General features: G+C 40.1%; 1 protein-coding gene across 2 annotated transcripts in view; it reads right to left on the bottom strand.

Annotated features, from left to right (window-relative positions):
- Positions 1-3,124: 3,124 nt before the first annotated feature.
- Positions 3,125-16,578, bottom strand: part of SYNPR (synaptoporin) — a 265,051-nt gene continuing 251,597 nt past the window's right edge. For both annotated transcript variants that reach the window (XM_037019355.2, XM_017648075.3), the window contains 2 exons: positions 8,704-8,895; positions 3,125-3,517 (listed from right to left, as the gene is read on the bottom strand). In XM_037019355.2, coding sequence (XP_036875250.1) covers positions 3,260-3,517; positions 8,704-8,895 — 450 coding nt within the window. In that variant the 3' untranslated portion in view covers positions 3,125-3,259. The remainder of the gene's footprint in view (positions 3,518-8,703; positions 8,896-16,578) is intronic.

The raw sequence follows: 16,578 nt of genomic DNA, 5'->3' as shown, positions 1-16,578 counted from the left end.
TGGTTTGCAGCCAGGAGCTTGGCATGCAGAGCATCTGCTCCTCTGCCCTCACCAGCAGCCGCGAGCGCACCTTTCATGGCTTCTGCTTCTTTTTTCTTTCCCTCCCTCACTCTTGCTTCCTTGAATCACCTTCCTCTACTTTCAGGGAATCCCAAACTCAGTGCCTGCTGTGGGCCAGAAGCTGTTCTAATGCCTTTACATGGCTGTTTCCATGTTGATATCAGTCCTATGAAGCAAATAGTACCATTATCCTTATTTCAGAGACGGGCAAAAGAATGAATGAGAAGCTAAGCATCTTGCCAAAGGCATTTATTGATCTGCTCAGGTCCCCCAACGACTGAGGGTGGCCCCTGGGGCGTGAACTCCCGTACATGCCCAGGCTGTACCTGCTTTCAGGGAAGTCCTAGAGCTTTGGAGAAGGGACAGAGCAAGGAAAAGGGGAGCCAGGCACATGGCAGCAGAGGGATTCTAACCAGGCTGTAGGATCCCAGAGCCCACCCATTTTACTTGTAGTCTTCACTTCCTCCCATAGAAGCAAGGGCTCCAGAAGGTAAAGTCACCCTGAACTACAGCCAGAAGCTGCGAAGCTGCGCCTCCGAATGAGGTGTAGAAGGCATGTGGACACAGGCTCTCCCGCTACACTGATTAGTCCCCCTTTTTAAAAAGCCAGATCAACATTCTTTTCTCAAAACCAGAAGGAGTCAAACCAGCTTGGCATAATCCCCGCTGGATCACAGCAGCAGGTTTTTCAGAATCTGCAGTGGGCTGGGGAAGCATGGCTCTGGACCAGGGCAGGTACTGCTTTCCATTATCAGTTCCCAGGTACTCTGGAACAACTAATGCTGGCTAAAAAAACAAACAAACCAAAAAACCAAAATCCCCACAAAAAACAAAGAAAACCCCACCAAAAATCCCGTTTGGCTATGAGGGTTTCTCTGCTTTGGAGAGTTCAGGCCACTATCATGAGCAGAGGCCCCGTCCCCCCTCCTGACCGAGGCTGAAGGAAGCAGTCAGGGGCGGCCACTCTCCCAGGAAGTGAGGGGTGGGTGGAGCAGCTCCCCCCAATCCCCTCCTCCTGCTGCTGGTCAGGTCCCCAGATGGGCTTTACTCCTGTCCTCTGCCAGGCAGCTCTCCACCCTGCAGCCACTGAACGCTTTTGAAAATTCTAATCTCATCATGCCCCTCCCCTTTGAGAATCCTTCACTGCTTTCCTTTAGCTTCTTCAGGGTGCAGACAGAATTCCTGTTCACAGACTCCAAGTGCACTCTCTCCCGTGCTCTGTGGGCAGCCAACCTCTCACAAAGCCCCCTCACTCATTACACCCTGGCAACCCTATACTATCCATCCTGCCTCCTCCGCCTCCCTCCCCGCTAGAGCTTTGCAGGCTGCTGTCCACCTGGCGTGCTCCCACCCTCTCCTTGTGAAATCATGTGCACTCTTCAAGTCAAGCTCCTTGGCCTCTCCCTGGCTAGCTCAAGTCCCTCTGATAAATGTTCTCGCGGAATCCTGTGCTTCTTTTTGTCACAAACAGGGCAATGGGGGATCATTATTTTAATGCCTGTCTCCCCTAATAGAGTGTAAGCTTCTCAAAAGTGGGGTGTGTTTCTGCCTTTGACTCACTATTCTATCCCCAGTGCCTTGCATAGCAGTGAATACATAGGAGGTCCTAGAAGAGGGGAATCAGTAAACAAGCAACCCTGGGCTCATGAAACAAGGACAGAGTGAGAGAGTGGCAACATTGCGCTTCTGTCCCTCGCTCTTTCACTGTGAGAGCTGACCAGGTCCTATTGGCGAAATTCTCCATTTCCAGCTGGCATTGTATGCAATCACTTTATTAGGGTCCAATAGGTATCACAATACAGATTTATCCAACATGATTCAGAAACTGGTTACAGATATTTAAGACACAGGCTGTTTTGTGCTAAAATGCTTCCAACATCACAGATGACAAATGAGTTACACATTGATAACAACTTTTATCTGGAAATACAGATGCTCAGCTTGCCTTCACTATTGGGCCCTGGTGCTTCAACTGAGTTAAAACAAAGAGGTGAAGATTGGCATTTTCTTGATAATGAATACATCTGGGGAATATTTCATAAGAACGCTCTCTGAGATACAGAGTAGCTCATGGAAGTCATTTCTAATTTATGGGTAACACTCAAATCAAAACCAGTAATTAGTAAGTTGAGCTGTGACTTGAGCATTTTTAATAATTGGAACAAGGGACATACTAACTTTACAAATAAATAGAATTTGAAATTTTAGCTGGTAGTGTAGAAGTGTAGGGTCTACAGAATATCCTTTATCATCTGTCAGCACAATAACTTCTTGACTACGGTGTTTGATATCTGCATCTCCATTATTCTAAGAAAACAACACTCCATAAGCACAGACAGTTATGGGGCCTATTGTTCATGATCCATAGGATAAAAGCCACAAAACATCATAGAAAGTTACAAGAATGTAAATATTTAGCTAAGTAAATAGAATAAATATTGGGAAATTACAATATATAATACTGAATATCTACCAATAGGGAAAAAAATCCCAAACCTTAGTTACAGTGCATTCAGAATTGGGTAAAGCCAGAGAAACAAATTTGCAAGTATATACAAAGTAGTGAGTATAATTTTTTAAATATCCATTTAATAAATTCATGGTGCAAACTGGAAAATTTTTATAAATACTGCTCAAATGTTCATTTTTGTGAGAAAATGCTTTTTCATGCACTAAATCACAAGAGCATTGATTCATCAGATAACAAGAATACAGAGTAATTGTCTGAAACAAATACTTAGAGACTCATAGTCCTATAGGCTTGCAACTAAAGAATGCATGCATACTGTGATACACCAAATTGTCTTACAGAAATCATTAAGATGTCTTTTGCATCAAAACGCATAGGTAAACTCAATGCTATTTAATTTATTTATGCATATTATATGCTAGAGACTTTAAGCTACAAAATGCTTCTACTATCTCAACACACATACAAAACGATCATAAAAGTATCTGTGTATATATACCAAGGTACTCTTCAATTAGCCAACTATGAATAATGTATCTCCTCATGTCCCTTCATCTCTAAGTACCGTTTATCATGACCCAGGCCTTTCTGCCTTAACGAGGCCCACAGATGTCTGATTTACTTACAGCACTCTGCATTAATAATTGATTTGAAACTCTTAAAAAATTATTCTGGCACTGAAACGGAAGGTGGTGAGGCTCTCTCCAGAAGAATGCAAATGTGACCCTCTTACATCTGATTGGTAAAAGAAGCAGGGCCGCTGGGCTGCTGGCCAAACTCATCTGAGGATGGCCCCAAACCCACCTGCTGGCTATACCCTCCGCCTGACCCATAGCTGTCTTGGTTATACCCTCCTTGGTTATAGCTGCTCGAGTGTTTCTCCATTGAGTCTGAAAGGTATCTCTGTCCTGAGGAATGCCAGCCAGTTTCCTTGAAAACAAACCAGATATTTCCAGCCCAGAGGATGAAGTTCAAGAATCCAAAGACCTGAAGGAAAATGAAAGCAAATGAGTTGATACACAAGACAGAAACCCAAGAAAAATCTCAATTTCAGAAAAATCCTTCACAACACAAAGGTCATTTTCACTTCAATGTGTGGCCTCTTCCAATTTTTCATTTGGAACCACTATTTCACTTAGAATATCTGACTTTTATTGAATGCTTACTACATTCTAGGCTCTGTATTAAAGGTCTTTATGTGTACTCATGCATTTAGTCTAAGAAGGTGCTATTATTATACCCATGTTAAAAATGTGAAAACTGAGGTTCAGCAAGGATAAGATGTCATTCAAGGTCACACAACTTGGTAAGTTGTAGACCGGTCAGGCCCTGTTCTGTCCTGTTCTGTCCGACTCCACAGTCTGAGCCCTTGCCTACACCCTTTCTCTCCCCAAATGACGTTATCCCTCACAGTGTGCAAGGTTTTGTTCAAGTGTATGGAGTAAGCTTTGATTCAGGTGGTACACAGAGAAGCACATGCACAATCATGTGCCCAGAGGTTGTGACTCTGAATAGTTGCACTCTCTGTGCCACCACTCACATGTAGAAGTGAACGCTGAAAGCAGGCTGTGGATGCAGTACATGTTTCATGTGGGGAGATGTAAATGTTTCCTCAAGAACTGAATGAGAAGCTTTCCTGTGGAAATTCCTCTTACTTTCTAGAAATAATGTGGTTTTGAGTCAGGGTCAAGTGTTACCTCCCCACGGCCAATGTGTTTGATGGGAGCAGACTGTTCACTGTTTCAAGAGGCCCCAAACAGAACAGTTGTTCTGGCCTGGGAATTTCCCAGATACGCCATTTTAACAGCTCCTTACAGGAAACATAACAACAGCATGATACCATGCTGTGGTGACACTGAAGTATATTTAGCAACCACTCAAATGACACTGGCCAGTCAAAATGCACATGGGCTATGGCTCTGGAGTATAGCGCTGAAGCCCTTCGCTGGGCCAAGACTCATCCCTTGGTTGCTGGGTGGTGGGGTGGTCTAGAGTGCCCCAGATTGGGGGGCTAGTGTAGTCAAGATGAAGAGTGCTGGGGCCTGGAGCAGGGGCTGTTTACCATGGCATCTTAGTATTTCAGCAGCAGGTGGGTCAGGGTCCACTGACTGGGTATCAGCCTTGGAGTCGTCCCATGGGTTTTGGAACCAGAGTGGCCCCATACTTTCCTGCTCTGTGACCTTGGACAAGGCTAGCCTCTGGCCTTCATCATTTTTTTTCCTTATATGGAATGAGGACAACTCTTTCTTCCTTGGGGGATAGCTGTGAGGATTAAAGAACAAGTGTGTAAAGCAGCTAGATGGTGTGGCACATGTTGGGAAATGCCCACAGACTGGTAAGCTACCCTCTGAATCTTTTTAAATCTGAAACTTTAAAAAATATTTCCATGAATTGCATTCAATTGACTCTTTTGCCACAAGCATAACTGAAGTGGGTTGTTGATAGTGAAGCCATATTTTGGAGAGACATCAATGGCCAAAACAGTATCCAGGTTCCCAGCTGATTTAATTGAAGACTGATTTATCCAGACATTCCTCTCTTCCTTCTCTCCTATTCCATCATCTTGCCTTTCTTTAACACTAACTGGTATTTATTTAACATTATTTTGTGCCATGTTCTAGCTTCCTTGCTGAGGGAGACACAAAACTTCTAGTATAATATTTCATAATGAAATGGATCAATCATGACAGAACTCTGATTTACATACAGGACCTTTTAACCATGAGAACAATAACTATGATTTTTTCTGTCAAAGGGGAGATCTAGATTAAATTCTACCTTTGTTAAGTATGTGTCAACATGTGAATAGGAATCTTTTTAGAGATGTAATTCTATGTTTCCTATTCCTTGGTCTCTCCCTTTTCCCTGCTGTTACTTGGTTTCCAAAAAAGCGATGCTCAAAAAGAACCTAGCAATCAGGGAAATGCAGCTTGAAAGTAAGGACATAAACAAGGCATTCTCTGGGGCACTTTTAAGGAACAGCGCTGTCTTGTTTCATTGTCATCACAGAGCCATCACAGGTCTCCTGGCTCGCCCATTTTAGGGGCACAAGAATCCTCGAATATTTTCTTGACATTTTGTTGCAACTGATACTAGAGTAAAGATTTTGATGCAAGCTCAAATGTGGAGACAAGAGAACGAGATTAAAGGAGACTGTTTATAGCCTGACAATGAATGTGGAACTGAAATCTAGATTATCTGAGGAGAGGGGTCAAGATATGCAGGTGAAACTGGAGAGGCAGAGGCAGGAAGCATGAATAGACTAGTTATGCTCACTATCTTGGGAACCTTTGAAAGAAAAGTTGAGAGAATAAAAAAAATGTTCTTTTCCCCCTTCTTTGGACTCTAACACTATGTGACACTTAAGAAAATGAATATATTTTAGTAGCAGCTTTCAGATGACACTTACTGAACATTTACCACATGTTGGGCACTGTGTTAAGTACTTACAATGTATTATCACATCCTTTCAACAGTCTTGTGAAATCCATTCTAACACATCCCCATTTCACAGATGATGAAACTAAGGCAGAGAGCTTAATTAACGTGGCCAAGGGCAATTACTGAGTAGTGGAGCCAAGATTCTAACCCTGGCAGACTAACTGTAGAACTGTGTTCTTACTATTTTGAGTGGTGACAGCTTCAGGAGAATTGGGCTGTAGTCTGGCATTGCTGCAACTACTTGGGAGGCTTTATGCAAGTCTCTTCGCGTCAGTTACTTCTATTTATGACATCTGGAGAGCTCATCTACCTATCAGGGTTAGTGTGACATCATAGATGGCAAAACGCTTTGAAGATAGCAAATATTCTACCCAGGTAGAAAATGCCGCTTTTATTGCTGAACCATTTGCTTGTAGAGGTCATCTCTTCTGATATGTATCTGGCTCCTTATCTAAAACATATGCTTGCCTAGTAGGGTGGGTTCTGTGAGCCATATTTCTACTGCATGACTCCCTAAACACAGCCATAACTGATGACACCAAGACAGACACCTAGCCCAAGAGGAGCTAATGAGATTCTCTCCACCAGAAATTTGGGTTCGGACCAGAGTGATTTTAGTTCAGTCTAACATGTTTCCTTAAAAAGAAATGCAAACTCAGAAACTGTAGGGTGGCTCACTTCTCTTGTGTAAAAAGGAAAAAAAAGAATTTCATCTTAAAATTGTAAGAATAATGTAAGGAGAGAGAGATGAGGGCCGAAGGATGAGAAATGTCGGGTTTTCTGGCATTTCCCAGTTCTGGGCCCTGGGTTCTGACCTTGGAAGACACATTGCTAATGTCTTTCACTTTTTATGAAAAGCAAGCTCAATATGATTTGAAGCCACAGAATTCTGTAATGAAAAAAATTGTTATATTTTGGCAGATTAATATCCTTTTCCTTTGCTTTTGGTAATAGAAATTTGTATTTCCTTTAGACAGCCAAGTTGTAGTCAAGTGATTTGAACTTTTTCCTGGAACTTTGCATCTTGAGAATAACGTAACATTAGATACAACCTGCTATTGATAGCAACTTGCTGACGCCATTCTTTGGTATCTAAGATCTAGAACCTTGCTCCTGCTCTAGATGCTACCTAGTTTTAGAGTCTGTTTCTTTACATTTCATCAATTTTCTGAGCCACTCAATATCCTTCCAAAGATGTTTTTCCCTGATAAAGTTTGTCAGAATTAGTTCTGTTACTTGCAACCCAACCATTCTAACAAATACAGACATTGGTACCACAGTGGATGCAAAGAACAGACTTTAGGGGTATGAGGCTTGTTTTGTTTTAGCTGGTGTCAACTGCGTTTTCTGTTCACCTGATATGGATCTGTAATTGTAACAGTGCCAGACCTGTCCTTCCACACACCACAGTATTTGTTAACATCCATTTCTCTTTTTAATTTTGAGAGACATGTCACATTGTTTCTCATTCAAAATTCCCATCTTCTAGTCTAAAACTTACTAAAGACATCAAAATTAGAATTAGATGGACTATGCATGATGACATAATTTATGTAAAATTAATCATTAAATTAACAGACATTCAATTTTGTTCTTTGATTTTATCTTTGCTCTCTTAGATTTTGAGACCAGGATTACAATAACTTTCATTAAACAATGACTATAAACAAAGAAGTAGTACAGAAGCAGTAAAATATATTTTAAACACCTAAAAATACTCATCTACAGGTGTGGCCAGCAGTGAGGAAAAGTGACTGTAGATGCTAATACATAGTTTATTTCCATATTTACTATCTTACTAAGGCAACATTCACAGCTAAATCATCAGGAGCTGATGAGCAACCCTCTTTCCCTTCTGAAATTCCTTCTCAGATTAAATTTCAGAAAGCTGTAGGAACCTAAGTTAACCTTGAAGCAAAGATAATTATTTTTAAGGGTTGCTAAGGAATGCTGTTTCTTCAGCAAACACCGCTGGGCCTTCTATTCCTCAGTAACTTCTGTTTTTTGTTGCCATTATAGTTTCTGTCTTTCTGAGACACAGTTTCTTTCTTTGGAATAACAGAAGTTCTTACACTCATAAACTAAGAATCCAATTTAGGGGTCTTGCTATTTGTCAAATTTTCCATGTTCCTCTAAGAGCTCTACATTTTATGGTAATATTTGATTTCTTAAAAACTAATATAGGTCAGCTTGTCTAAAGTTATCAAGCAGCTAAACTGGGAGCATGGAGAAGATTAAAAAAGTTACCATGACTATTATAAGTATTCTTTATATTATGCACTTCTTTCTGTACTCAACTAGGGCTGCATATTTTTCTCCAGACCAGTCTACTGGATATATTCTAACCATGTGTGGCCTGAACAGTGTTTTCCTCCCAGGAAACCTCTATGCCATCAAATATTCCTTTTAACTTCTGCAAGGCTTCAGCTTTAAAGTTCAGGTTTTATATCTCCTTATGGCTTAGAATTTTGATGGGACTGTCATCCAAGCAGTGGCTGCCAAACCTGCTGGGCTCTTATTAAGACTCCATAATTGGCAGCATTAAAGTCTAAGGGTTCTGACAATAGAAAACTTGAAAGCCAAAGAATCCTCTTGCACTTGGAGTGAAACATCACCTTTCAGATTGGCCTAGTTCTGAAGGCAGAAATCTCCAAGATGACTTATGAGATGGTTTTCTTATTTCCTTGACTGGCAAGCAAAGATTTAGGAGGAAAGTATAGAAGAAAACATACCACAGATGTGTTTAAACTGGACATTACAGGGCTGTGGACAGCCATGCATTTGTTGGATGGCTGTTTGCAAGCTGACATCAGCAACAATACTTCCTTGGGATCCGTTGCAACCTTGACATCAGACAATCCTTTGGCCCAAGCTGATGAACCCACCAGCCACAAGAACGAAAAGACTACAGTGACGATAAAGTCCTACAGAAACAGACAGAAAGATAAGACAGTGTAAGAAATGTGAATTCTAGAAACAAATCGATTGGTTTATACAGCTATTTGGCTTGCCTTTTGGAAAATTCCAAGATTCCATAGCAGTGGAACCAGGGAAAAGTTGAGAAAAAATTAAAGAAAAAAAAGTTTTATGATATTATGTTTCTATAAAATAAATAAAAATAATATTTACTGAATGCTTACTATGCCCCAGAAATAATGATAAGAACTTACAGTCCTCATTGAATTGTTCCTATAAGAACCCTGTAGAGAAGTTTTCTATCATTACCCTATTTGCACATGACAAAAATCAAGATGGAAAATGGTTGAACAGCATGTCTGAGATCCCCCAGATAATCGATCATGGAATTAGGATTCAAACCCAGGCACACCTCACTCCAGAGCACAACATCTTATCCCCATGTTATGATGATTCCAAATGGAGAGATCTGCTGTTTGTAGAGATTCCTGGATGGCAATACTCATTCATTATTTTTCATTTAACAAACCTGCATGTTATCAATTATATTCTTCAATATGTGTTGAGGAGATAGTAAGAATTATGATATTTTGAGTACCTTTTAGGGGCAAGAGGTTTTACACAACATTATCCTTACAAATATCACATTAGATTGTCTTTTTTAATGCTCATTTTAAAGATGAGGAAACGGAGGCCCAGAGATATAAGGACACACAAAAAAGTGGCAGAACCAGAATTCAGATCCAGATCCATCTCATTTACAAAACCATCTACTATGAGTACAGGGGAAAGAAGCTTCTTTATTTTTATCAAAGAAAATCTCTATGGTGTAAGGGGATGAATATTAAAAAACAAACAAACTCCAAGCTTCTGATAATGGGGGCTCCTTCTCATATCCTCCCTCATGACTCAGAGGGGTGGTGGGTGGCAGTCACTGTCCAAGTCTTAAGCAAACCATGTTCTAACACAGGACAGATTTTCAGGTTTACTGAATTTATGTTTGGTACTATAAAAATGTTACATAGTGCTTACTTGGAATAAAAACAAAACAGAATAGTAATTTGGTGTACCAACTGAAGTACACTTCTTTTTTATTCTAAATGAGAAGCCCCTTAAAGAGGAAACTTGTCATTTGTCTCTTTCTTACCCAAGGGCAGTGTACATCTTACTTGTTCCGATTAGACTTCCTTCATGGTATGGCCGGCTGACTTTTCGTCAAGATCCTGTAAGCTACACCAAAGGTTCTCTTACAATCTAAAGATGTTGTGGTCGATATGTCTTAGGTATGAACTTTATGGAGACTGCTCTACAGTGTTCAATACTGAGAGTGGCTGAGAACTCTGAGAAATGAGTCTCTTTTCATCCAGGGGTTACTGGAATCATGTAACTCACCGGTTGACCTTTTCATGGTGGTTCCAGAAAATTTAGGGCCAATATGTTACCCACTCATAGGGTTTTTATGGCATGAGTTTTTGGACCTTATTCCCAACTTTGTTTATATACCCAGCCTTCTATTCCCTTCTTCTTTCCTCCTCATTTTTAATTAATTCCATCTTGAGTTTCATATGTGCTTGTAGGCCACCACAAGTCATTTCTGGAATGAAATGGTAGCATAAACAAACAAGCAAACAAATATAACATCTACAGTTGTTTCAACATGAATAAGAAATTTGGAATTAAGAGTCTCAAGTGTTTGAGTTTTAACTAGAAATTCAATTCAAGGAAGACGGAGTACAAATAAATCAGGAACTGTGTCAAATACAACTTTCTATTCATGCTCAATTTGGTCCCTTCATTCACTCATTCATGGATTTATTCATTCAAAGAGTAATTTTTGTGTAACGTGCCAGGTACTGAGCAAGGTCTTATGTGGGATTAAAAAATTAGAAATATGGACTCAGTTTCTTGGTGTTTCATATGTGTTAGGGGTCACAGATACCCTATAATTCCAACTATGAGATAGTAGTTGTCATTTTTATGCTCAACACAATTAGAAATAAACTTGTCAAAAAGGTGTTAGGATGGGGAAATTAGAACAGAGTCACATGAAGATACCGCAAATGGAAATTGGAGAAAATAATATAAATGTTTTTAGACTTATTTGTTAAAATAATAATAGTGAGAATACCTAAATTTACTGAGCACTTACCGTGTGTGAAGTATTTATTCCCAGTTTGCATGGACACACAAAGAAAGTGGCAGAGCCAGAATTCAAATCCAGATCCATCTCTGGGTAGATGCCATCCAGAAATAGATCTGAAATGGATGCTAATCCTGTCCCCATTTTATAGTTTAGGTAACAGAGGCACAAAGGGGTTAAATAAAATCCCTCAGAGCTAAGAAGTAGGGAGAGGGGAAGCCTCTCCCCAGGATCGGAGGACTTCCTCTTGCTTCTTCTACCTGTGAGCCTGACTAGTCAATATGGCCTCTCATTTCTGTGTTAAGGAATATTGATCTTAATTAAAACAAATGCACTAAAAAAGTTATAAAGTTAGATTTGAGGGCCTACCTAACTTAAATGTGACAAATTATAAGGAATCATTTTCCATAAACAAACTTCATGACTGAAGTCAATGATCTATGTCCTTTGAGTAAGTATGTTATTTTGGGGAACTAATCTTTTACCCCCAGTACCATTTTGTAAAGAGGGATCAGTATGTTATATGAAGGTGTCTCTTATACAAGTCAGAAGCTCAGAATGGGACTGAATCCTGACTCCGCTACTTACTAGCTGTGTGCCCTTAGGCTATTTGCTAGACTATTTGAAGCCTCAGTTTAGCTCTAAGTTGGTATGATGACAATTTCTGTCTCATAGGATGGTTGTGAGAATGAAAATACATTTGTCTGCCTACTTCTCCCAAAAAGATGTCAGCTCCACAAGGGCAGGGACTGTGTCCACCTTACTCATTGCTGGGTCTTGGTAGAAGAGATGTCACCGACATTTGTTGAGTGAGAGAATGAAGGAAAGAATGAATGAATGTACAAAATGGTCCCAATTTCATTAAAAAAATTTATATTTAGGTATATAACATTGTGTAAGAGTTTACCACGTGGTAATGGTAGATTTAGGGATGATTTTTTTTGTGTTTTATGTAAGCCTGTGTATTTTAAGACATATTTTATAATTGGAACAAATCAAAACAATGTGGCAACGTGATCAAGACACTGATTGATTATATCAATGGCTCTCCCAGACAGAACCTCAGATGGCTCCATTTTTCCTTACAGCAGCCTGAGGATTTATAATTAGACCAAATAATAAATGTCAGTAGAATTGAGAGTTTTGCATCAAAGGGTTTCAGAAAGTAGCTTCAAGCCAGGCTTTGTGTAAGTAATCAAAGGGTGAAGATGGGGAGACTACGTCAAAAATTCTAGTTGAAGACTGTTAGCCTGAACTTGTTTTGGCTTTGGGTGTAAGCCTGAGTTTGAGGTTACTTGCAGGGAATGACATGTGGGGGCAAATCCCTGACCCCCATTTCCTTCCATCCAATTTCCTGCTGAGGCTCCCACTGGCCAAACCCACGTGGCACCCAGAGGGTGGGGAGTCTCTGATGTAACCCACAGTCACCTCCTGGGCACAGGGCATGGCAGAGAGGGCAGAGCATCCATCAGAAGCTGCCCCGAACTAGTGTCCCCAAACTAACAGTAAATTAGGAAAAGAGGGAACAACATTACACACCCAACAAGTGAAACAGAAGCTGCAACAGCTGCTGTCACCCACATTTACTGGGTGCTTCCTCTATGCCAGTCACTCTGCTAAGCGCTTGGACATCATTAACCTTACAACACAGGTACTAAGGGTGGCCCTACTTTTCTTGTGAGAAAACAGAAGTGTAGACAGGTCAAATACTTTACTTATAATTAATGCCTGGCTTGATTACTGTGGTGTAATCAACCTTTCCAACATGTTGTGGGGGGGGCAAGATGCTCGGTGGTATATTTTTTTGTGGATAATTACCTTAGTTGATGTTGTCTAAGCCTTAGTCATTTTGGTACTACATAAACTATTTTGATTTTATCCACATACCTCCTGTGCTATTGTTTAACATTTCATTTAAAGCAAATTATCCTTTCTACATAAATAAGGTTACCTCAGAAGGAAATTATATGTATACTAGAAATAGTAAACCAATACAACTTGCTGTGGATAGAAGAAAACTGCAAATACAGAGACTGTACAGTGAAAAAAAACTAGCTGATGATGATTGCACAGGCTTTGGAGCCTAGGATCTTTGTTAAAAGGGAGATTAACGAGTGTTAGAGGAATACTGAGTATTAGTATAAGTATAAGGATAGGGATAAGAAATACTAGCATGGCCTAACCAGAAGGCTTGAAGTTAAATTGTCTGTGGAGTAACCTTCTCATTCATGTTATGTAATGCCATGTTAACTGTCCACCTGAAACCATCTTCTGTGTCAGGAGGTAAATGCCTCCCACTTGAGAAGTGATTGTCTATTGATGGTGCAGACAAGGGCCCAGTTGTTTACGAATGCTACTATCCCTTGCGTATCTAACAGAGACACAGTATGCATAGAAAAAACTTAAACGGTTGCAACATTTACTCCTAGGTTATCACAGTGCTTGAAGATACCTTCTGCTAGCTTGCTTGTGTTATTTATTCCCATGAAGTAGAGACACTGCCATTCAGAAGGTGCTTTAATGCTTCCTGAAACCCCCCATACTCTGGATCTATGTGGCCCCTTAAAACTCCAAAAAGTAGTCCAAGAGGTGTTATTAGCCGCATGTTACAGGTGAAGAAACGGCAGCCAAGAGAGAGCTAAGTGATTTGCCCATGGTCCATTAAGTGGTTTATAAAACATGCTCCGAGTGATTGGTCTCTCTCCGTACCGAAAGAACAGTGACACACTGTCTGACTATGTTTCTGCGATACATTTTAAGTATCCATTCAGTGATCCAAGAGAACAGCTTCCTCGGCCCAGGGGGCAGCCTGTTTGAATGCTGGTGGGGTGGTTTGTTTACATTTCTTTTGTTAGGTATGTAATGTTGTTCCCTCTTTTCCTAATTTGCTGTTAGCAAACTCATTTTTACTAAAATTCAATTTCATATACTAAAGATGCTTGTCCTGGATCACTCTGGAGCATACAAGAGGGAGTCATTTTTGGTGACAGAAAACCTAGTAATTTAGAACCAGATGAGCCTGGTGGTATATTTTTTTGTGGATAATTACTTTAGTTGATGTTTATCCCTGAGAGTGGTACACTGCAGCTCCATTGGGTATTGGAAAACACTGTCAATTCTTTCATTTCTATCTATTAGCAAATGTTCCCAGTATTTCAACTCCAATGACTCCATATCTGTTCTGCATACTTGATGGCTTTGCTGTTTTTTCTGTAGCTGACTGCTGACGCCTACACAGAGAGCCTATACCAGAAACCGGGCAGTCCAACAAGTCACCCTCTTCCTCAGTGTATCTGGATTCACTTCACTTGGTCTGCCTTCAGGAATCCCAGCGGCCATGAGTCAAGAAATACGGAAATCAAACAGCAAGACAGGAGCTCAGTTCTGAGAGCTATGGGCTTGTCCTGGAAGACAGAAAAGCTAAGCAGTGGCTGGATGGAAGAACTTTGTCCACTCTCAGGTTTGTTTCATTATTTCATTTGAAGGACTAGTAACAATGACATGGACTTCTGGAGAATGTCTACAGTCTTAAACATGGTATCACAGAAGATCATTTAGTCTTTATAATAACTGCATGCAGACAATTATACCCATTTTACAGAAGCAGGGAAGTTAAGTGGTATGTCCAAGCTGTCGCAAGTAACTGAGACTTGAATTCAGGACATGGGACTCCATGTTTAGTGAGAGGTTTTCCATTATGTGCAGGTCTTCTGAAGTTGGGTTACCTACCATTATGGGAACACACACTTATCAGTAAATAACACTAAGCTGCATACGAAGAAAGGCATTGTTCTTCATAATTCTCTTTCACTGTGATTAGTAAAGGAGAAAGTCTCAGCTGGGTGCTAATCTGTTTCTAGCACCTATTTAACAAACATTTATCAACTATTTCTCAATAGAGTACTCTTCCCCACCCCCCCCACGGATTCATTTCTGTGATTATCTTCTAAGTATGTCACATAATGCCATATTTCTATATCCAGTAGTGGTAAAGGATTTTGTTCAAAAATACATTTTATTTAAGTTTAAGAAAAAAAATTTAAGAACAATAATAAATAATTCAAGGCCCAGGTGACAGACGAGGGGCAGAGAAGGCCTGAAATTTCTCACCTGAGGTAGGACTACTGAGGCTCTCACCCAGTGTGTCTAATAGAAACAGAATATGAACCAGAGATGTGAATCACTTGTGAAATTTTAAGTTTTGTAGTAGCCACATTAAAAGAAACTGGTGCAATTATGATTATAAATTATATGTATTTATATAATAAAACCCAATATAAAAAAGATTATAATTTCATATAATCAATTTAAAATCACATATTAGTAATAAGATATTATAATATTAAAATATGTTATAGAATTAAAATTCTTAATAAGATATTAATATAAATTATTAATAAGATTTTTTGGTGTATTTTTTGTATTAAGTCTTTGAAATCTGGTGTTTATTTACCTACAGCACATCTTAATTCATATCAGCCACATTTTGCTATTTCTACCCTATTGGATAGCACATCTCTAATCTAGAATTAACAAATCCAAGTGCATTTATATCCATGGTCAACTGAGAGTGATGCCCCTTTTCCTGTTTTGGGCCACTGATGTCACCATTTCTCTTGGTCCTTGAGTCTGAGAGGGCCCTTGTAGCCATCCCTCAACTTAGCTTACACAAGTGCGACATGCCTCTTACATCCCTCCTGGTTTGTAGGCTCCCGTATGTGGGTTGATATGGTGGCACAATGCTTTGCCCCACTGCTCCAGTGGAAGTCTGAAAGCAGATCAGTGTGACCAAAGGGAGGCTTGGTCCTTGCGTAGTGGCAGCCCAAGGGAGGTGTGGGCCCACAGAGACAGCCCTGCCAAGTGGAGCTGCAGTTCAGGCAAGGTGTAGGGTTCAAAGTATGACTTGACTGCTGTATTCTCAGGACACGTGCCAGGATGGTGGCTGGTGAAATGAGATGATATACGAGGTCCCATTTTACAGATGGGACACTTCAGCTCAAAAGACACAGAACCTGTATTTGAAACCAGGGTGTTTGGGTCTAGGATCTGTTCTTAATCTATTATAACAGCACTCTATTGCCTTTAGAGGCCCATTAATTTATTGGTTCATAATAAAAATTATCCTACAACATTAATGCTTGGATTCATCATTTACAGAGCAGTTATTATATACTAGACACTGCGTATTCCATATGTTATTTATTTAAATCTCATTGTAACACTTTGAGGGGCTATCACTGATCCCACTTTACAGATGAGAAAATCAAAATTCAAAAAGATTAAGTGAGTTTCTGGAGGTTTCAGAGTCACTAAGTTGCTAAACCTTGTTTGCAATCAAAGTTTGCTGAGCTCCCAAGTCTGTTTCCCTCAATGGAAGGTGATCCTCTTTATATTCTAAACCAGCTTTACTGGGGGCCCACCATGTGTCAGGTATGATGTTAAAGCGCTTTACATATTTCACTTTGGTCCAGCCTTACCATAACCCTGTAAAGCAGCTGTTGCCCTATTTTACAGATGAAGGGAAGGGTGGCTTAGCGAAGTTAAGTGAATA

The sequence above is a fragment of the Manis javanica genome, chromosome 3 (assembly GCF_040802235.1).
Source record: "Manis javanica isolate MJ-LG chromosome 3, MJ_LKY, whole genome shotgun sequence".
In the NCBI taxonomy this organism is placed as follows: Eukaryota; Metazoa; Chordata; class Mammalia; order Pholidota; family Manidae; genus Manis; species Manis javanica.
Note: the sequence above shows the minus strand (reverse complement) of the source record. Positions and strands in the feature narration are given on the sequence as shown.